Source organism: Balearica regulorum, chromosome 4 (genome assembly GCF_011004875.1).
Source record: "Balearica regulorum gibbericeps isolate bBalReg1 chromosome 4, bBalReg1.pri, whole genome shotgun sequence".
Classification (NCBI taxonomy): domain Eukaryota; kingdom Metazoa; phylum Chordata; class Aves; order Gruiformes; family Gruidae; genus Balearica; species Balearica regulorum.
The window spans coordinates 34,669,124-34,690,047 of record NC_046187.1 but is presented as its reverse complement, the minus strand read 5'-3'; the positions used below and the strand labels follow the sequence as shown (position 1 = coordinate 34,690,047).

General features: G+C 38.6%; 1 protein-coding gene across 1 annotated transcript in view; it reads left to right on the top strand.

Moving 5' to 3' along the window:
• Nucleotides 1-17,246, top strand: part of DCHS2 (dachsous cadherin-related 2) — a 125,249-nt gene extending 108,003 nt beyond the window's left edge. The window contains exons 15-20 of the mRNA XM_075750684.1: nucleotides 1,831-2,042; nucleotides 3,518-3,669; nucleotides 6,536-6,666; nucleotides 8,148-8,434; nucleotides 11,106-11,244; nucleotides 13,716-17,246. Of these exons, the coding sequence (XP_075606799.1) occupies nucleotides 1,831-2,042; nucleotides 3,518-3,669; nucleotides 6,536-6,666; nucleotides 8,148-8,434; nucleotides 11,106-11,244; nucleotides 13,716-16,333 (3,539 nt within the window). The 3' untranslated portion in view covers nucleotides 16,334-17,246. The remainder of the gene's footprint in view (nucleotides 1-1,830; nucleotides 2,043-3,517; nucleotides 3,670-6,535; nucleotides 6,667-8,147; nucleotides 8,435-11,105; nucleotides 11,245-13,715) is intronic.
• Nucleotides 17,247-20,924: the final 3,678 nt, after the last annotated feature.

Below are 20,924 nucleotides of genomic sequence, written 5' to 3'. Positions count from 1 at the left end.
GGTTACATGATGTTTCTAAAAGTGTCATAAGCACTTTCTTCACAAACAATAGTGGAATTTCTATAGCAGTGGATGTCACAAGTCTTCTTTTGAGATATTTGAGCCATTGTGTTTTCTCCTGTTTCTTCTCTTCTGTTTCTTAGGAAATATTAATAGTTCTTTCAGGACTATTTAAGAGCAGTTCTTACCTCAGCATTAATTTTGACACCAGTGTCTCTCTACCCATTGTAGAACTGTTTTGAGCTATATTGGTGCCCTTTCTATCTCAGGTATTCTAAACAGCCAAAGCTCTGCTCTACTTGTCTTTTCAAGCACTGGTGTTAATTAACCCCACTTTGGAGAAGACTTTCTCCCATTCTAGGAGCATTTATTATATTGTAGAATCATATAAAGTACAGTAGGAAATGACCCAAAGACATGAATTAGTCTGTCCTCTGACACAGAAAAGGAATCAATTGTGCAGAAATCTGACAGAAGTTTGTCTGTTGTATTCTTAAAAACCTCTAGTGATAGCGATTCTGCAAACCCTCTCAATAGTCTGTACAAGTCTTGGCAGTTGGAAAGTTTTCATATTTATCTAAATGTTTGTTGAAATAATTTAAACTTATTACTTCTTAAGCTAGTAACAACAGATATAAGACAAAGGCAAAAAACTTCTTCTTTACATATTTGAATATTGTTACCCTGTTTCTTCTTCGTGTGCTCTTCTCTAGAATGAACAGCTCTTGTTCTTTCACTCCTTCCACCTAGGCAACGTACCTCAGACTTGATTATTTGCTCTACTCTGCACTAGAGTCTTTCAGTTACTCTCTGTCATCTTGAAGTGTATTCCTTCTGCCACTGTCTATTTTGTTTTTTCTGTATTAAGAATGCGATAGTTTTTAAGTGTTGTGCTGAAGAGAGACCACCTGCCAGCTTTGAAATCTTTGTTCAAGACATAATTCTTGAACACTGAACAGATCCATAAACAATAGCCAATCATTGCTGCTTATCTTAGAAAATAAAAACTAAAAAGCACTAGCTTGGAGAGCAACAGTAAATGGGTTCTTCTGCTATCACAGGCTTGGGATATAGATATTCATGGCATCATTACTGAAAAATCCATGCAAAACTGAATTTAAATTCTAATGAAATTAACATACAAATTAACTATGTTTGATGTTTAGATGTAATGAAGAATTTTGAGTATATGACCACGGGTTTCCAAGGACATTTCAGGTTTAATGTGGACATGTTTAGTTCTTGTAGAGAATTTTCACTCATTATTTTTGATAGAATAACAGTTCCAGGGGAGGGGGGCTCACTGCATCAGGAGGAGTCAGTATTTTACCTGTATGTCTGTCAGATACAGAAATTGATACAGCTATTGCCCAATTTGAATATAGATGAAGGGCTAGATGTAGCCACTGTCAGATGAGGGCCAAGAATCTCTTCAGACACAGCTGGCTCACTGTCACGTGTCAAGGAGCACATGTCACACAGCTACTTTCTTCCTCTCTATCCCTCTGCAAGTAAATTGGCTTTGTTTTAGGAAATTACCACTGTGGTGGTTGATCAGTGAAAACTTAGCTGTCCAAGATTTGTGTAGTAACTAGCATGGTGGGGGGTGATGTTAGGTAGATGAAGGACACGGTGGAGATCTTGCTGGAATTCTGTCATGTGTTCAGTGAAGGAGACCATGTATGTTAGGGTCTTTATAACTACATTTGGCGTGTTTTTTCCTGAATGCATATGTCACATTTCAATATTTATTATTTTTTTATTTTATTTTATTTTTTATTTTATTATTTCAATATTTATTAATTTTATTATTTTATTTTAATAAACCAGGTATAATTACAGTAAAAGAGCCAAAGTTTCTTGATTATGAAGTTAAGAAGAAAATACATCTTTCAGTTTTGGCTGAAAATAGCTTGAATTCAGCATTGTGTGGAGTGACAGTTTCGATACAAGATATGAATGACAATGTACCTAAATTTGAGCAAAGCTATTACAAAGCATCAGTATGGGAAGGCCAAAGTCCTAAAACAGACATCTTACAGGTAAGTGGAAATATATCTTCCCAAGCCCAGTGCTGTAGTTGAAAAGAAGTTCGGTTGATCCGTTTGTGACTATAATCCTGCTAGGTCTGTTCTGAACCACAGTCTCTTAAAAACTGATAGCAGGGTTCTTGGTGTTGCTACTGTTTTGCTTGAATATCTAAAATATTAAATGATTTTTTTTCTGGACCACATTTCAGATCTTTCAGGTTTGTTAAGTTGAAAGAGAATATCTTCTTTATAGTTGTTCAACTGGACTTAAAATTATTGTTTTTTTAATTTTCTGTTTCTTCAAGTAGTTGAAAAATACCATTCAAAGCTGTGGTTCTGGTTACAATATAGGCTGGCTCTTGCATTAACGCATCTACTGAAAGGGCTATAGCAATAAAAAGAATACTTTAAACTCATCAGACTAGTAGAATCAAACCCAAGCATTCGATTTAAAATCTGATGCCTAAAGAGCAGCTTGTCTCAATTTAAATGTGCAAACACTTCTTCCTCTGAATGGATCCATTCTCTGAAAGTGTTTCCAGCTGGCCATGTTAGAGCAAAAGAAGACATCAGTTTGACTACAAGAACGCATAATTTCCTCAGTACATGTTCTTGCATTGCAAGTCAGGTCACAGTGAGGGTCATGTTAGGTACTAAAGATATTCCTCCTCTAGAGAATAAATAAATGGAAAGCTACAAATGCCTCCAGGGCAAAGTGATTAGAAACTGATGGACATTGTATTTAGAGAAACATATGTCCAGGAATGGAGAGAAATCAAAAGGCAGTCAACCCAGATGTGTAGTCAAAATTTTATGACAGAATACATTCTATTATGTTTCCTTTATTCAGTCTGACTGGTTGCCTCTGCTATGGTTTGGATCCTGTACTCATTATCATGCTTGTTCAGCAACCAGCAAAATACAAAGACGAGTCTTCAAAGAGCCAGAGGAGTCTTTGAGAAACCTGTTCACTGCTCTTGAATGTTATTTATTCTGTTGGTTTTATAGCTTGTTTCTGCCCTTTTTACATTTTTTGGTTTGTATTTTAAAAAGGAATTAATGAACTATTCCATGAAAGCTCTGCAAACCTAATAATTTAAGTACTTTATCCTTTGTCTGTTTGTATAGCAGTAATACTTCACCGGACCCCTGAAAAAGTGCATTTTTATGCACTAAAGAGAGACAGCATTCTAACAGCAACCTTATAGTAAAGTAAGCAGTGTAAAATTATTACATTCAGCCCTAGTGCTTTATGTACCTGAATTTCACATTACTCAGGGAAAGAATTCATGTGCATCCTATTGCAATTCATGAGCAGATTTTGTGACCTCACATGACACTCATGTGGGGGACCAGTATGATTATTTGCTGAAATCTGTGCAGTTGAAAGGCAAGGAACCAGAAATAGATGACTGTAGTATAAGGTTTTTCTTTCTGAAATCACATTCTTCCGTTTTGAATTAAGCTTCAGTTTTGCTCCCAAACAGGTATTTGCAAATGACCTTGACAGTGGGCTGAATGGAGAAACTGAATACTCAATTTTATCTGGTAATGAAAATGCAGCTTTTCTAATTGATTCAGCACGAGGGATTCTAGCAACTAATACAGTCCTAGATCATGAAAATACTTCATCTTACAGGTTTGTATGCACGGTTCTTACAGAAATGCATTCTTCTTTTTGTTCACTTTAACTTGAGATTGCTTGTGTTATGTATTTTATAGTTTTCTGTTGATATCCGTTACTCAGAGAGCCTGGGTGCAAGCCAGATGGCATTGAGAACAGCACTAAAGCTACCCATTTAGTACCATGGATTCTTGCATACTCCTCAAATTTAGGAGAAGAAATATAGTCTTTTTTAATCAATGGCAACACTTACTGATGTAAGTGAGTGTGATGATTGACTGTAGGAATGGTGACAGTTCCTGGATTTTGGTTTATTAAGAGCTGTGCAGCCACTCCCTCTCTGGAATAATTTTGTATAAATATGTAAAGACACAGAGAAAGCACTCAAACCAAATTCAAGAAATAGGGACACATTCTGTTCTTTAATTATAGTTCAAATTTCTTTTCCATAATCTAATAAAGATGTTTCTGTAAGCTGTTTCCATCTATAAGCTGTTTTGTACTAAGTATTAGTTTTTTCCTGTTTTCCAAAAAACTGTGAGTAAATATGATCAAGTGGACATGACAATTTTTCTTTACAGGTCATGCCATAATTTGAATTAGAAAGCAAATAAATCATGCCTTGAGAGAAAATATGAGTATGTGGATTCATTAATACACACTTTTTATGTACTGCAATCTCTACAAAAAGTAGATTTCTGTGTATGTATCAGTAGAAATTACCTTCTTTTTTCCATATGGTTGTGGCATCAGTTAAAGTATTTGCAAGTTTTCCTATCCTCTGGAGCCTCAAAGTTTTAAACATCCAATCAGAATAACTTTTAGAAAACCACATCAAAAAGATCAACAGAATATGATTTTATTTTTTTTTAATATCAGTGTTATTTGATAATAGCGTCCTAAAGGAAATACTTTGTTTTAACTTAATATACAGAACACTTCATTTGGAGTTTATATTTCCGTTTTTCACTGAATCAAAAATATCAGTACTGATTTTTAGTTATTTAAATAGTGTAATACATTTTATTTGTAACTAGTACTTTAAAAGAATGCCTGGAATAAATCCTTCAAAGGAAGGATGTTTACTGTTGATGAAGCATTGAACAAACATGTAAGCATACTAATTCTCATATCTGTATTTAACTGGGAGCCTGATTTATTTCAGTATTTATGTTGGAATTCTAGCCTTTTAAACTGATGTTTTGTTCAAGGAATGTGAAGCTTCATATTCCTTCTCTTTATTAATACGTTCTTAATCTGTACATTGTTAGGGGAAAAGTGAATAGCAAAATAACCTTTCAAAACTGTTTTCTTGTTAATTTCAAAATGTTACCATTGGTTCTTTCAAATTTGCAAGAAGTTGTTTATTTTATCTAAATTGCACATTTTCTTCCCCAGAAGTTCTAAGTCCTTATAATAGGAGTTAAAATGAAAGTGTTGACAGAACCTTAATTTTAATGCCTTGGCTGAGATGTTTTTATGAGAGTTTTTTCCTGAAACCTTAGAAAGTGATTATTTTTAGTAAAATATTTCCATATGTATACTTTATCAATATTCATTCTAGAAAAAATACACTTTCTATATAGAATTATACATGGTCACCGATTGAATACTAGCCTGCAATTCAAGTTATGTGCTCTGTCGGCATCAGAAACCACAAGGACACCCAGAGCAGAGCTGGTGTGGTTCAGGAATGGAAGTGCTGCAATCCACAGCCTTGGTATTCCATATTGTCCTGTGAACATTTAGGAAGTAATATCTATTTGCCACTTTGAAGAGAAACTGCAACTTAGAAGAAAGAGGGAGAAATAAAGCATTGAGAAGATCTGCAGGGAGACCCAGAAAATACAATGCCACGTGCAGTTGTTAGTACACAAAACATTTAATTGAGATGCCAGGCTCTGACTTGTATATCCTTTCGCATAGCTTGATGTTTTCACTTTTTTTTGTCTGTTCCTCTTTGTAGAATACCTGTTGAGTTAGATTTATTTTTGAATTCCCTTCTGGATAATTTTTGATACGGGGGAGTGGTGAAGTCTTCCAAATAATCTTTGCTTACAATAAACATTTGCTCTTTATGGTTCGGAAGCTAGTTTCCACAAAGAGTAAACATGCTTTTATCCATGTTTATCAGGTCGTTACTTACCATTTTCTTTACTACATTGTTTATGGAAATAAAAAGTTTGTTAACAGAATCTACTACCCATCCTTATGCAGGTATAAAATGGAAGCGTACAGGCAAACTCTCTTACCCTGACAGTGAGATTTGAACTTTAGTCCCACTAAAATCAATGGGAACTTTGCCACTGTCAAACAGTGCATGTATTCAGATTTTTCGCTTTATCACTTCAATTTATAATATAATAGAGGGGCTATTCTATATCTGTGCAGACATTTTGGCTGAGTATCACTTTGGATGTTTTCATATTACCCAATTTTCACGTTCCTGTTGTCCCTTTGTAAACAATGAGGAGAGTCAGGTTACTCCAAAGGGCAATTTAGTACTTAAGTTGTAATTCCAGCTCTGAATTACCAACTGAAGAAACATGCCTTATGTGAAAGAGTATTGCTAGCTTGTTTAACTACCTACACTTGGTATGAAATTGGGTGAAATTAATACAGATGAATACTTCCTTTTCTTTATATGATTTTTATTATGTTTACCTAGAATCTCCTGGACATTTTTCCTGCAAGACACACAAAAAAGACCCCCAAAAACCTCCAGTCAGTCAACCTTACAGAAAGATGGAATTTAAGAGTTGCAATGAGGAGCATAAAGGGCTAATCTTTTACTTTGTAATTTTCCCCCTGCTTATAACACTGGTGGATAATTTGGTGATTTCTGATCAATAGTGATAATCACTGCTTTCTTTAATTGTAGGTTGGTTGTACAAGCTGCTGATAAAGGAAACCCCAGACTTTCTGCTACAAGCATTGTGAGGATACAAGTGTTAGATGTTAATGACAATGCTCCAGTTATCCAACCACTAGGTGAAGTGGAGGTCCCAGAAAGTGAGTGTGGTAGTAGAGCTAAGTTTTAAGAATGGGATTTGTCAGACAACGATAGTGTTTTTGGTGATTTGTGTAACCAAGCAACTGTAGTAAAAAGGATAAAAGATTGTATTAATACTGAAATATCAAAGTAAATTGTGATCTGCTTTTGTTCTCAGAGGCATTGTTCTTAATATTTAGACATTGTGTTTAAGAATAGTTTGGAATAAAACCATAGACAATTCAGAAAGAGGAAAACAAACTCTACAGAAATACATCTGTAATCTGTTCATTTTGGACTCCAGTGTAGTATTCTTCAGATGTCTTCAATTTCTGCTTTTCTCCAATAAAAATACTTGGTGTTAAAACTAACGTTGCTAGAAATAAGACATTTTGAACTTCATTGTGATGAAAGAAATAATTTCAATAAATTTGAATGAAGCTTTAAAATGCTCTGTACCTTAATCCAGTGGATGATCATGAAGAGGAGAACCCATGACCTCATCAGTTCTCATCCCAGCATACATCTGGTATGCTATGTGACATTAGCTCAGCATTTGCACACCTTGAGTCTTAAGCCCAGCATTTTCAAATACTGTGATGCATTAAGATACACAGCAGAAAATTTATAAAGGTTTAGGTGCTGAAATTTCAGCACTCTTGTTAACAAAAGATATCAAGCCTGTATTTTTAGTGGTATTTTTTAGCCTTTCCTAAATTTAGCTCCCACTGGTAATGACAAGTACCGCAGTCATGGATGCACAGCAGCCATAAACTACTGCCTACTTATTTAGGTTTTTGTATTCCATTTAAGAACACTTGCATTAGGACATCGCACAGCATTTTTGCAGCTTAGTGCCCCAGGCATGCAAATGGGAAATGGTTTTGTTTCTGTTAGCTCCAGACTTTGTTAGATGATCACTGATAGGTTCAGTTTACAATCCCTGGTACTGTCAATTTGGCACATGACAAAAGCTGTCTGTATCTCTTTCTGAATCTCATAGGACTATACCTTGAGCTCTTGAGATTTTTGTGCCACGTAGTTCTGGTTGAAGGTCTCGTTTTTCTCTAGTGGCCTTCTCCTCTGGAAAAACTTCAGAATTGCATTTGGCATTTCTACACAGACCAGGGGACACTGATGTTTCAAATATTTTTGTGAAAGTTTGTGACACGGTTCAATAAATTCATGTCACCTAAATGCTTGTGGAAAACCATGGAAATTCCTGTTGCTGGTGAAGAAGCAGTTATGGCTACACTGGATCTGGGAAAGCCTAAGAAAACCCAAATTAAAGTTGGGATAAAGCAGATGCATTTGAAGAAATCCACTACTATTACCATAGCATTTCTGGCTACTGCACTTATTCTAAAACAGAAAATCAAAATACAACAAAAGTTAATACAGAAAGATCACATATATCTAATATTTGATATTACAAAATTGGCACAATCTTCAGAAATTGTAGCATCATCTTTTAGCTGAGACTTATTCTTATATCTTTCAGATGCCCTGCCTGGTTTTATAGTGACTCATGTGTCAGCAAGTGATGCGGACTCCAGGCCAGCACTACAGTTTGGTTTTATTTATGATAATAGTCCTGGAATGAAATTTGCCATCGATCAACACACTGGTGTAGTCACAGTGGTGGAACCATTAGATTTTGAAGAAACTGCTGTGTATAAGCTGAGAATCACAGTTTCGGATTCTGTACATCAAATAGAAGCAGAACTCACTATCCTTGTTTTGGATGTCAATGATAACCCACCAGTGTTTACTCAGGATTCATATCAGGTGGGAACGTGGCAAATGGACAACAAACGTGATGTCTTTCCATGTATGATAAATAGTAGGAGTTCTTGTTTTATATTTGTCTTAAAAATGCATTTGAGCACTGAGAAGGAAGATGTCTGCAAACTATTACTGAGCAGAAACAGAGCAGAGCTCTTCTGGAAAACCCCAGACCCTTCATAGGAATTCTGCTAAAAGGGCTGAGGGAATTGTTTGGTTTTCATGTTTGTGGTTTCTGACTTCAGGAGGAAAGTGGTGTGAATGCTAGCTGTACTCCATACACCATGCATTCATCACCGGAGTTAGTGGATATAATCCAGTTTGGGGAGCCAGGTCCACTGTTCAGAACTTCCTTCTTCTGAGAGAATGGTGAACAAGTTGGTACATTTATTCTGGCCTGGTTACTATGGCATGAATTTATTTATTTTCAGTTACATGGCTCCAGAGAGGTGTAGCAAACGCCCCTGTGGTAGGTTATGCACATATAGTTGGTAATGTGTAACCCTGCCTTACAGCAATGGCACTCATCTAGGGATTGAGGGATATGAGTTTTGATCTCCCTAACATCCCCTACTAGACTGAGGAGGGTAAAGAGCTCAGCGTTAGGACTTCTGGACAGGCATTTGAACTGCTAGACTGTTATAGAAGTCAAGTTGTCCAACAATGTTTGAAAACAAAGCTGGTTTAGTGACTATGGACAACTATGGGCCACTAAGATGATTAAAGCAATTGGAGCATATATAAAATAGAATAGAATAGACTATTTCAGTTGCAAGGGGCCTACAATGATCATCTAGTCCAACTGCCTGACCAATTCAGGGCTGACCAAAAGATAAAGCGTGTTGTTAAGGGCATTGTCCAAATGAAAGCATGGATCATTCAGCTTGGAAAAGAGAAGGCTCAGGGAGGATCTTACCAATGTGTGGCGAGTAAAGAAGACAGAGCAAGACTCTTCTCTGTGGTGTTCAGTGACACGACAAGAGGCAGTGAGCACAAATTGAAATACAGGAAATTCTGTTTAAGTATCAGGAATAACTTATTTTTTTTAAACTCTGTGGTGACTGAGTACTGGCACAGAGAGGTTGTGAAGTCTCCATCCCTGGAGATTCAACACTCAACTATACATAGTCATGGGCACCCTGCTCTTGGTGACCCTGCTCTGAGCAAGGGTTGGACAAGATGACCTCTGGAGGTTCCCGCCAGCCTCAGCCATTCTGTGATGCTGTGAACTGAGCTGTTTGCTTGACTTGGAGATTTTTGTGTGTGGTAGATGTGCTAAGAGCCAAAAATATGAGGCACCACAGAAGACTTGGATTTAATAATACTTCATTTATAAATCTCAGACAGATTTAGTCAAGAAATAAGTCTAAACATTTGGCTTAGTAAAGAAATTTCAACCTCTGAGTGTGTGCAGGCGCAGCAATTTAGTCATTTGTAGACAAGTGGACAGACTTGTAGGCACCTGTGAAACTTTCAGGTGCCTGAGTTGTCAGGATTTGTGTAAATTGCCTACTTAAGCTCGTAAGTGTACATTCTGGGGGAAAAAAATGCACTATTAATGCTCAAGTGTTTTTTAGACCTTGCCTTAAGTTTTCCTCCACCCTCTTATGTGTCTGAGTTTGGAGAATAGTTTAGGCAAGTACTTGCTTGTGTGAGTGCTAGGATATTTTTTTTTTTTTGTAGATTGGAGCAGACACTACAGGCAGGGATATTAACTGATGCAAAACAGTGTAGCTATATTGACTATGCTAACATAAACAGCTGAGCTTCTCTCTCCACAATCTTGATGTTTTGATGTGTTGCTTGGTAAGATACACTGCTTCTTTTTGGTCAATGATATGTATAATTCCCTATTCATCATCCTGTAATTTTTACCCTTTTATTGTCCTTTCAAGTGTTTTCATATTTATACTTTTCATATGTAGTTTCATATATATACATATATGACTATTATATATATAGAATCACTCTGTTAAAATGATTTAAATACTTGAAGTTCTGACAAAGGTAGCTGCTGTATCATACTGTTCATTTGGAATTCTATTTATAAAGTGGAAGGAAACTTCAGTTACAAAAGTACTGTACCTGGACTTCAAATAATGGAAGCTCTTAAGAAGGGAAAGGACTTTCTTGGTTTCCTAGACTATATGAAGAAAAAAGGGGGTGTTTTGAAAAACTAAATTCTAGGAATAATCCAGCGATGATTAAGTGCTCTGGTGCTGGTATTTTCAGGGTACATGTGTGGGTTTTTTAATGGTCAATCATATACTCCAGATGGGGACTGCAGACTGTATTCCATGTACGAAAATCAAGGTGTTTCTGAAAGCAGGGAGAAAAGCCAATTTTAGTTGTAGTCCATTTTAGGTATTACTTCCATTAGCATACTATTGAAAAAAGAGATTCAGTGATTCTCTGAACTCATTGTCATAATGAACTGGATGGATTTTACTAAAGTTTACTATAAATTTTGGCTGTATTGTATGCATCATTTTCAATATCTCAATTCTTTATAGTTTTGTCCCAGAAGAAAACAGGTAGGTGAAACTTCTTCCAAAGCTAGGAACTATATATGGGGTTTTTTTCTAATAAGATCAAATGAAGGAAAATGCTTTTTTTTATGTTCGAAATCTTTTATTAAGCTCTATCAAAATTGTAATTTTGCTTTATATGTCAGGTGAGCTTGCCAGAGCTCATTTCTATGGATGTCACTGTTCTGACAGTCTCTGCTGTGGACAGGGATTCAGAGCATAATGGAATGATTTCCTACAAAATCCTCCCTTCCTCTGAGGGATTTTCCATTGATCACAAGAATGGTGAGTCTGCAAGCATGGTTTATTACTTCAGCTTTTTCAGTGTAAATTGAAGAGTCCTATTGCACTTCCTCACCTGTTGCCAGGGATCACTCAAGTTCTGGAAATCTTTGGTGGCCAAAGTCCACCATATGTTTTGGCTAAATCTGCTATTATGGATGAAGAACTGATTGCACAAAGACTGGAGTTCTGTTTGTCCCTGAACCATACATGAGGCAGCTTGTCACAACATCCTATAGGTGCCAGTGGCTGGATGTTTTGCACTGATTGGTAACATTTCACCAATTTAAGTTCATACTTATTATTTTTCAATACAAGTTGAACCTATCATAATGGAGCTTCTCTACAGCTCGAGCAATGTGTTTTTAAGATTGCTTTTTCAGAGAGTTTGTTATCATATAATCCTAAATAGAATTTAAAAGTTTTCTAAATTGAGAACACTCTCTCCAAAGTACATAATTTGCTTCAACAGTTAAGAGATTTACTGATTTGAATTTTCTGGCCTAATGTCGTAGCACTGGAAAGTGGAAAACTGTGTGTGTCTCTCTTTGTATGCATGTGTACATGAGATTTTTGGGAGTATCAACTTCAGAGAATACTAGATACTGCCAAAATGATGTGCAACTATTGTTCAGTGAGCAAGTTCTTATTGCTTATGTGTCGTTCCTAGGTGTTTACATGAGGTGAATTCTTGAATGCGATGTTTGTTGGGTCATGGTGACTACAAACACTGAATATACAAAGGTCTCACCCAGTTAAAACTGTTTTCTCCTTTACCCATTTGTTACTCTGTATTCACCAACGTGTCTTTATGTTCAGCTAATGGCTGTTCACAACTGCAATCAGAGAATTGTCACAGCATTGTCTCTGTGGTGCTTAGCTACACACTGTGAAGAGTGAAGTAGAAGTAGATGGCTTATGAACATAGTCATTGAACGGTTTGGGTTGGAAGTGACCTTTCAAGATCATCTAGTCCAACCTCCGTGTTTAGATAAGCACTTTGAATGAAACACATTTACATAACTTATTGGCAAACCTATCTAAATAACAAACAAGCCCATAATGCTGTTACTGGATTTCAAGCAAACAGGAGAACTAATGACCTTCAGTAATGAACTCACACAGCATAGCCATCTCTAATAAGGAGCCTGTATTTCCTTAGCTTTGTTTTGTCTTTTATTTCATGCAGTTTGCATGTTCAACCTGTTACTAGGAAAGAAATTTTTGCTGGTCTAAATGCAGTATGTGCATTTGATATTGCATCATTGTGCATAGGCCTTGGCTTCACAGCATTAGGTATGATTTCTTAGAATCATAGAATAGTTTGGTTTTGAAGGGACCTTCAAAGCTCATCTGTTCCAACCCCCCTGCAATGAGCAGGGACATCTTCAACTAGATCAGGTTGCTGAGATCCCTGTCCAACCTGACCAGGAATGTTTCCAAGAATGGGGCATCTGACACCTCTCTGGACAACCTGTTCCAGTGTTTCACCACCTTCATTGTAAAAAATTTCTTCCTTTTATCTAGTCTGAATCTACCCTCTTTTAGTTTAAAACCATTACCCCTTTTCATACTGCAGCAGGCCTTACTAAAAAGTCTGTCCCCATCTTTCTTATAAGCCCCCTTTAAGTATTGAAAGGGCACAGTAAGGTCTTCCCAGAGCCCTCTCTTCTCCAGGCTGAACAACCCTCTCAGCCTGTCCTCATAGGAGAGGTGCTCCATCCTTCTGATCATTTTTGGCCCTCCTCTGGACCTACTCCAACAGGTTCATATCTTTCCTGTCCTGAGGACTCCAGAGCTGGAAACAGTACTCTGGGTTGGGGTCTCACCAGAGCAGAGTAGAGGGGCAGAATCACCTCCCTTGACTTGTTGGTCATGCTTCTTTTGATGCAGCCCAGGATGCGGGTGACTTTCTGGGCTGTGAGTGCACATTGTCAGCTCATGTCTGGTTTTTCATCTACCAGTACCCCCAAGTTCCTCTTGGCAGGGCTGCTCTCAGTCCCTGCATCTCCCAGCCTGTATTGATACTGGAAGTTGCCCCAACCCATGTGCAGGACGTTGCACTTGGCCTTGTTGAACCTCATGAGGTTCACATGGGCCCACTTCTCGAGCTTGTCCAGGTCCCTATGGATGGCATCCCATCCCTCAGGCGTGTGTACCGCACCACACAGCTTGATGTCGTCTGCAAACTTGCTGAGAATGCACTTCGATTCCACTATGTCATTGATGAAGATACTAAACAGTACTGGTCCTGATATGGACCCCTGAGGGACACCACTTTTCACTGATCTCCATCCAGACATTGAGCTGTTGACCCACTACTCTCTGGATGCAAGAAAGTTACTTTGGGGTGTGCAGCCATTACAGTTGAGTCATTTTCAAATATGACAGGTTAGATTCAGCTTTTGGAATCACATTTACTTGCCTTAGTGAGTGTGAAGTGTGGGCTTGTGTTAATTCTGTTTTATTTTCAGGTTCAGTGTTCACTACGGGACCAGTGACACAGCTGGAAATTATTCAACTCCTGATAGAAGCCACAGATGGTGGCAGTCCCACTCTGAGTGCAGTTACCTCCATAGAGGTGCATGTAGAAGATATAAATAACTATGCCCCTCAATTTACAAGGGTTCTGTACAATGTCAGCGTGAGCGAGGATGCATCAGTCGGAGAAAGTGTCCTCACGTTTTCAGCCATTGACTATGATTGGACACATGAAAACACGTATGTTGAATACTCTATTATTGATGGCAATGCTGAGAATTTATTCTCCGTGGAAACAAGTGTCGTGGAGTCAGAAACGTCTTACAAACTTGTTGGCAGGCTTGTTTTGAGCAATGCTCTCGACAGAGAAACAGCTTCCTCTCACCGTTTGGTCCTCCTTGCCTCTGATCGTGGAACACCCTCCTTGAATTCAACTGCTACTGTGCTAATAACTGTGCTGGATGTTAATGATAATCCTCCAGTATTTAGCAGCCCGGAGTACCATATTCATGTTAAAGAAAGCATCCCTGTAGGTAGTCATGTCACTGAAGTTTCAGCAAATGACTGCGATGCAGGCACTAATGCAGAGATCACTTATGCTATCATCTCTGGAAACGACAGGGGACATTTTCGCTTGGATGGGAAAACAGGATCAGTGGATTTGATGAAAATGCTGGATTATGAGGATACCATGAAATTCACTTTGGTCATCCAAGCCACAGATGGAGGAGCTGATGTAAAAAACGTGGCTTTTTATGTTGTTCTTGTTAGCATCCTCGATGATAACGATTACGCCCCACTGTTTCTGTTTCCCAGCCTGAGCTGCATTGTCAGTGAAAATCTGCCTACCTTTTCTTTTGTGTGTGCTGTTAATGCACTGGATTTTGATAAAGGCTCCTATGGACACCTTACCTACTCCATCCAGTCTTCGTGTTTGGCTCATCGTGAAGCTCCTAGAGACCATGACATGTTCTTCATTGATCCTTTGACAGGAGATATTCATACAAAACAAATGTTTGACTATGAAAGTCAGAATAGATACTGTCTCATAATCCAAGCAAAAGACAAAGGTGACTCACTGGCTATGGTTACAGTTCAGGTAGATATTGAGGGGAGAGATGAATTTGACCCAGTGTTTACACAAGATCAGTATTTCTTTAATCTCCCTGAGAAGAATGAAGCAGGCCAGTTGCTTGGCAGAGTGACAGCATCAGACAGCGATGGTGGACTGGACGGAGTTGTTCATTATTCCCTGCTAAAAACTTCTCCATTCTTTTCTGTGAATCAAACCAGTGGTAACATTTATTTGACTCAGACTGTTCACAGAAAGAAAAATGGCAGCAAAAGGAATGATGACACCCTGGAATTGTTGGTAAGAGCTCATAGCCCCAAAATTGAGTCAAAGTTCACAGTATGCACCGTTTTAGTTAATGTTTCCAATTCTCCTGAGAGTTATCCCATAGTGTCAGCATACAGCCTGACCATTAGTGTTTCAGTCTCTTTGATGGTGTTCCTAGTGCTTGTAGTCAGTCTTATTGCCCTTATTCTGAGACATAAGCGGAAAGATCTAATGAACTCTTGTGTGAAAAAAGTAGCAGTATCCTCCTCAGCTACTGATGGGAATTCAGCCAGCGAAGATAAGGACTGCCCGAAAATCCAAAGTACTGAGAGCAGTATGCTTCCCATGGGTGCCATAGCAGAATGGCTGAGCCTGGCAGGAATCAGAGAGGGGAAGGATGATGGTGTCCTCTGCAGGCATTCAGACTCCAGTGGCCACAGTTCTGCTGAAGGAGAAACTGCAGAGGACGAGGAAATCAAAAGGATCAATGAGCATCCTTGCAGAAAGAGCGCTGGCTCAGCGCTGAGCGAGCGCGGCTCACGTGTGCCGGATTCAGGGGTCCCAAGAGAGTCTGATCAGCTCTCCTGTCAGTCTGGAGAAACAGATGTCATGGCTACCATGCAAAGCTTGGAGAATGTGCAGGCCATTAAAAGGGAAGGCAGAGAAGAAGCCTGTGACACAGCCTACACACATAAAATGTTATTTCAAACACTTAAGAAAACTGGAATAAAAGAGAAAGACACAATGACAGACTTCACAAGAGAATATGTCTTAATGTCAGATAGGCAGGACTCTGGGTATGATTCACTTGTACCCCTTGGCACCTCTGATGAAGATCTCAGAGGTCGTTATAACTGGGATTATGTGCTCAGCTGGGAACCCAGATTTCAACCACTTGCCTCAGTGTTTAATGATATTGCAAAACTGAAAGATGAAAATGTACACATTCATAGCTTCCCTAAGGAAAAGAAATCTCTTGTTTTCCCTCCTCCCTTGATAACATCAGTAGCTCAGCCTGGCATAAGGACAGTGCCACCACGAATGCCAAATATACTATCAGGGCAAGCATTTAAAAAATGCCCTCGTTCTCCACTTATACATAATCCTGGATACCCTCCACCAACCATGACCCCCAGTTTTTCTCCTTCTCTCTCTTTACTTACCATGCAGACCCCTACTGCTTCTCCAGTAATGTCTGATGGGAAAATGATAGGAACATGTCTTATTGATCCAAGCCATGAACTTGCAACAGAGGAAGAAATTCAGGTTTAGGTTATTAACTGTGTCAGTATTTTATGGTAAAAAATATGACTTAAAATGTATTTTGTTACTGTTTAACAAGCCAAATATGCCTGTCAGAACTATATCGCCAGTATTCTTTCTGTTTTCATGAGCTGAAAAAGTTAAAATATAAAATAGCCGTAAACTTGGTAGTTGTCCCCCTTGTTCTTCCCAGAATACACTGTAAGGCCATGAGGCATCTCCTCTTTCAGCTCCCAACAACTGTGGTTTCCTATGTAAATCACATAGCCAGGTGCCTGATAACCAACTTGGCCAATTTTAATGTTTTTCTGATAAAATATGTCAATAATAAATCAATGGTAGTAATTCTTTACTGTGGAAAAACTTTATTAGCATGTTGTTGGGTTCTGACCACTTCTGTGGTGGTACTAGAGGAGGGTACTAGAGGGATGTGTAAGTATGGCAGGATTGGGTATGGACAAAGATTAAAGCAAGGATTCCTATTGAACTCTTTCTCTAGTGTTTGCCCAGGCTTCCCACATCTCAGTCTCTGGGTCCCAACAACCTGCTGAACTTGGTGCAGTTTCATCATCTGCCATGGCTCCCCAGCAGGCTTTTTGTGCTGTGGTAAGACAAAAGCAACCATCTTCTCTATCACTAGATCTAAAATAGATACCTGTTGTTTTTCTGTCCTGTTACAGAAGCTGTCCTGGTCCCCAGGCAGCTGTAGGAACGGACAGTGTTACAGTTCTGAAGGGCTTGTATGCCTTCACCCTGGTCCTGGGTCCTGTGCTGGGCAGATCTCTGCAAGACCAGATAATCTGGCCTTGTTTGTTGTATGTATCATACGTGTGGCACTTTGTGTATGTATGTATATCCAGGCACATACACATGCCTATACTGCTGTGTATGCTTGTATATTGTATCAGATCAATAAAATACACAGAAAATACATCTAGAGTAACTCTGGTTTCTCGTCAGTGTGTATTTAAAAGTCTCTTGCATCATGTGTATTAAAACTGGGCTATAGGGAAGGGTCTAATTGGTGCCGGGGAATCTGTTACAAGTTGGATGTGTATAGAGATATATATTGTACAGGTCATAACAGGTGGAAGAAAAGCATACAGTGTGGTTAGAGTGAGCGATCTTGTGGGATCAGCATCATGTGTGCAGTGTGTCGTGGCTTTTTGTCATATAGCACAAGATTTGGACCTCACCATGCTGATGTGTGCCCACTTCCTGTAGTTCTGCTTGAAAAGTGAGAAAACTATGTTTCTGTTTGTGCCCTTTTTGCTCCTTCAAATGCAGCTTGTTTTCAATGCCTTTCTGAAAAGATTAGATGTGATTTGCATCCTACTTAAGTGCATGATATAACCAATGCATACTTTGTGCTCCTCAAGTGCTACAGCAGTCTTTTCTTTGTCTCTTACGTATTTGCTCGCTCTCTATCAAACAGGAAACAACACTTAGCTGATATATTGTCGGTTTGTATATAGTCAAGCTTCAAAATGTGACCATTGAAACAAGTGTCTGCAATAAATCATGTGTAGTTCTTTTTAACCTTACTGTTTTTTCCCCTAAGTAAACAGTATAACTTCTATAATTTACCATGAGTTTAATATTAGCTTGCCTCGAAAAGGCTGTGTTACTTTGCAATTCTGCACACCAGTTTTAGCACTTTGGAGAAGGTACAGAACTTGTTAGTGGAAAATCATATTAAGCTCAAAATGCATAAGCTATAAAATAAAAGACAGTTGTCTTTTCTGGAATTTTGGCTGCCTGCCATCTGGATTTGCTTGTTGGCAGCCTTGAAAACACTGGTGTAAATCAGTACCAAATGGATATCAAAATTCCATCTACCAGTAGTAATCATTAAATTGACATTCAAGCAGATTCCTGTGCAAAGAGGAAAAACCTTCATATTTTTAGGGAATCCATCATTTACAGATTATAAAAATATATATATCTATTTTCTAAAATGATACTAAAAACACTAGTTGCCTACACAAGTCCATATTTAGTTTGTATTTTATCTTCAGCTGAAGACATAATTGTTCCTAAAGCAGTTTTAGATAAAAATAGTTCCTATAAAAATGAACCCTTGTTGCTAAGTCTGTTGCACTGCCGATTCCTACTGTCATTTATATTCGATTGCCATCAGTTCTCCCTGCTGTATGTCACTTTTTTCTTTAACTGACATGTAGCTTCCAGAAGAACTATGTTTAACTCTTCTCTTTGGGAGACCTATAAGCCAAAAAAACGCTGCCCTGACAAGAAACGTTACTAGAACATCAGCTAGCACCAGACTGACAATTGTGACCGTGTAGCTTCATACTTCTACAGCTCATGGAGTCAAAGGCCAATTGGCAATCCAGTTGGCCATCGTAGGCATGTGTAGCCATTGGGATTAGAGCTCCTCCCTCCCAGTGCGTGCTGACTACATCGCTCCTTGAAAACCTCCCCACCGGGAGTGATGGGCACAGAGGAATCCTTGCAGGGAGGGAACTGGCACTGGTTGGCTGAGAATGGAGGGTGGTATTCCCTAAAATCCTGTAAAAAGGCTAATTGGAATAGGAGGCAGTTGCAACTTTGTAATTGAATATACGGTGGTGGGAGCTTTATATTTAGAATTTGGCTTACTTTGTAAGTGAAATGGCTTCGCAGCTTCTTGCTCTTAGTATCTGGCACTACAGAATGAACTCACTATGGCAGTATATGGCTGAGTTCCCTGTAGAAGATCTGGTTGGAATAACTAAGGTGTTGCACAATCAAATTGAATGTACTTTTGAGTGTTGCATAGCTGCTAACTCTGCTAGTTGTTCGGTAGCACGTATACAAAGCCTAATGTATATTCAGTCTGTCTACGGATTTGGATGTTCAGATCTCATTAAAAAGAACTGCAGTCTGGCATCCGAATCCTCTTGGTGGCTTTGAAAATTCTGCCATAAATACATGTAACATTTTAAAAACATTGGAAAAAATGTGGACGCATTAGCAAAAGAAAAGGGGCCTTACAGAAAGGAAAACTGAGGCTCTAAAACTTTCTGGTTTAGACTTGCACTTTACATTGCTGCTAGGGCCATTCCTCATAAAATGTCAGATGCTTTTCTTCTGAAATGTATAAAATGTAACAGAAGAGCATCTGTAAGAAATACAGCGAGGCATCGAGGTAGGCTAGAATTGTGAAATAGCTGTTTCTTGACATGTATGAGTTACTTGAGCAATGTAGAAAATACCAAATCCTTTAGCTGATGTGATAGTCACAAAAATCAAAATTGTTGCCCTGTTACTGTATAAATGTTTGACTGACCCAAACAAGTCCTGTGCCAGATGAAGCATTAGATGACAAACTACATGCCTGAAAATGCAGGTGTCATGGTAAAGGACTGAATTGATCCACCATAGTATTCAAAACATCAGTTGGAAATGTCATTACAATTAGAAAAATCAAATTTCTTGAATATTATGTTCAAAACAAAGGATTGTCATACTACAAACTACACTTAAAAATGTCAGCCATGTCCATATCACCTTATCCATTTGAAAATAATCTTACGTTTAACACTTCTTTTGAAGCTTAGAGTATTTAACACAATCCTGATTGCCTTCCCTAAAACTGCATGTTAATTACCTATGAAAAGCTCTCAGAAAATGGAAATTGAGCTGTTGATTGAGAAAGCTGGTCAACCAACAGTAGCTGTTATGTAAAGGTGGCATTTGAGAGCGGATGGGGCTAGATGATGCCCACTCACTAGCCCAGCCTGGAGGGAACACCTTGCTGTTACTTACATATGCTTACAGCATTTTGTTGAAAACTTTCAAATGGGAAATTCAAAAAAGTTTCTAAAATGGTCTTACTGGTGCCATGACAAAAAAAAAAAAAAAATAGTAACAAGTCAAGCTTACTTGTGTTGACCTCAGAAATTCCTGTCTCAAGCTCCGTCTAGCTGCGTGTAGACTCATTTCCAGCATCTCCCTTTTAACAAACTGTAGGGTTCATTTAATTTCAAAAGGTTTGAAAATACTGGGTTCTGATCCAACACCCCAAGACTTCTTCCACTGATTTCAGCGGGACTTGAATTAAAAATGCACCTGGAAGAAATGGACAACATGTGTGCCTCCCTGGTACTGTAACAAGAGTCACTGGCAGCAGAGCACTGGCTCCCCGGCGTGCGGGGCTGTAAACCAGCAGGAAGGAGCATTAAAAGAAGGGAAATCAAGAGCCTGGAAAAGAGAGTAGAACCAGCATGGGGCGGGGGGGGTGTAATTTGGAGGGGAGGTTCCTCCATGCTTCACGGTGATTGATGCAAGCCTTACTTTATATGCTTATTTTGGAGTGACTTTTAGAGAAGTCTGAGAAGGTCTGTAAGGGAAAGGTCACTTACTGTTTCCTCATTCTACTTTTATGTAAACTACAGTCTGCTGCCTGATTTGCTACTGCTTTTGCTGAATGCACGGAATAATCATGCCTTCAGACAGGCATTTCTGTCCTTGTCTTTGTCTTGTAAGCACTTCACCTGAGGTCAAGTGCTGGTCAAAGTGATTCCAGTAACTGTTAACATCAAGGTAGCCAGGAAAGGTTTGGGGTTTGTCAAGTGGGTTGTTGAGTGGTGGTTGGGGG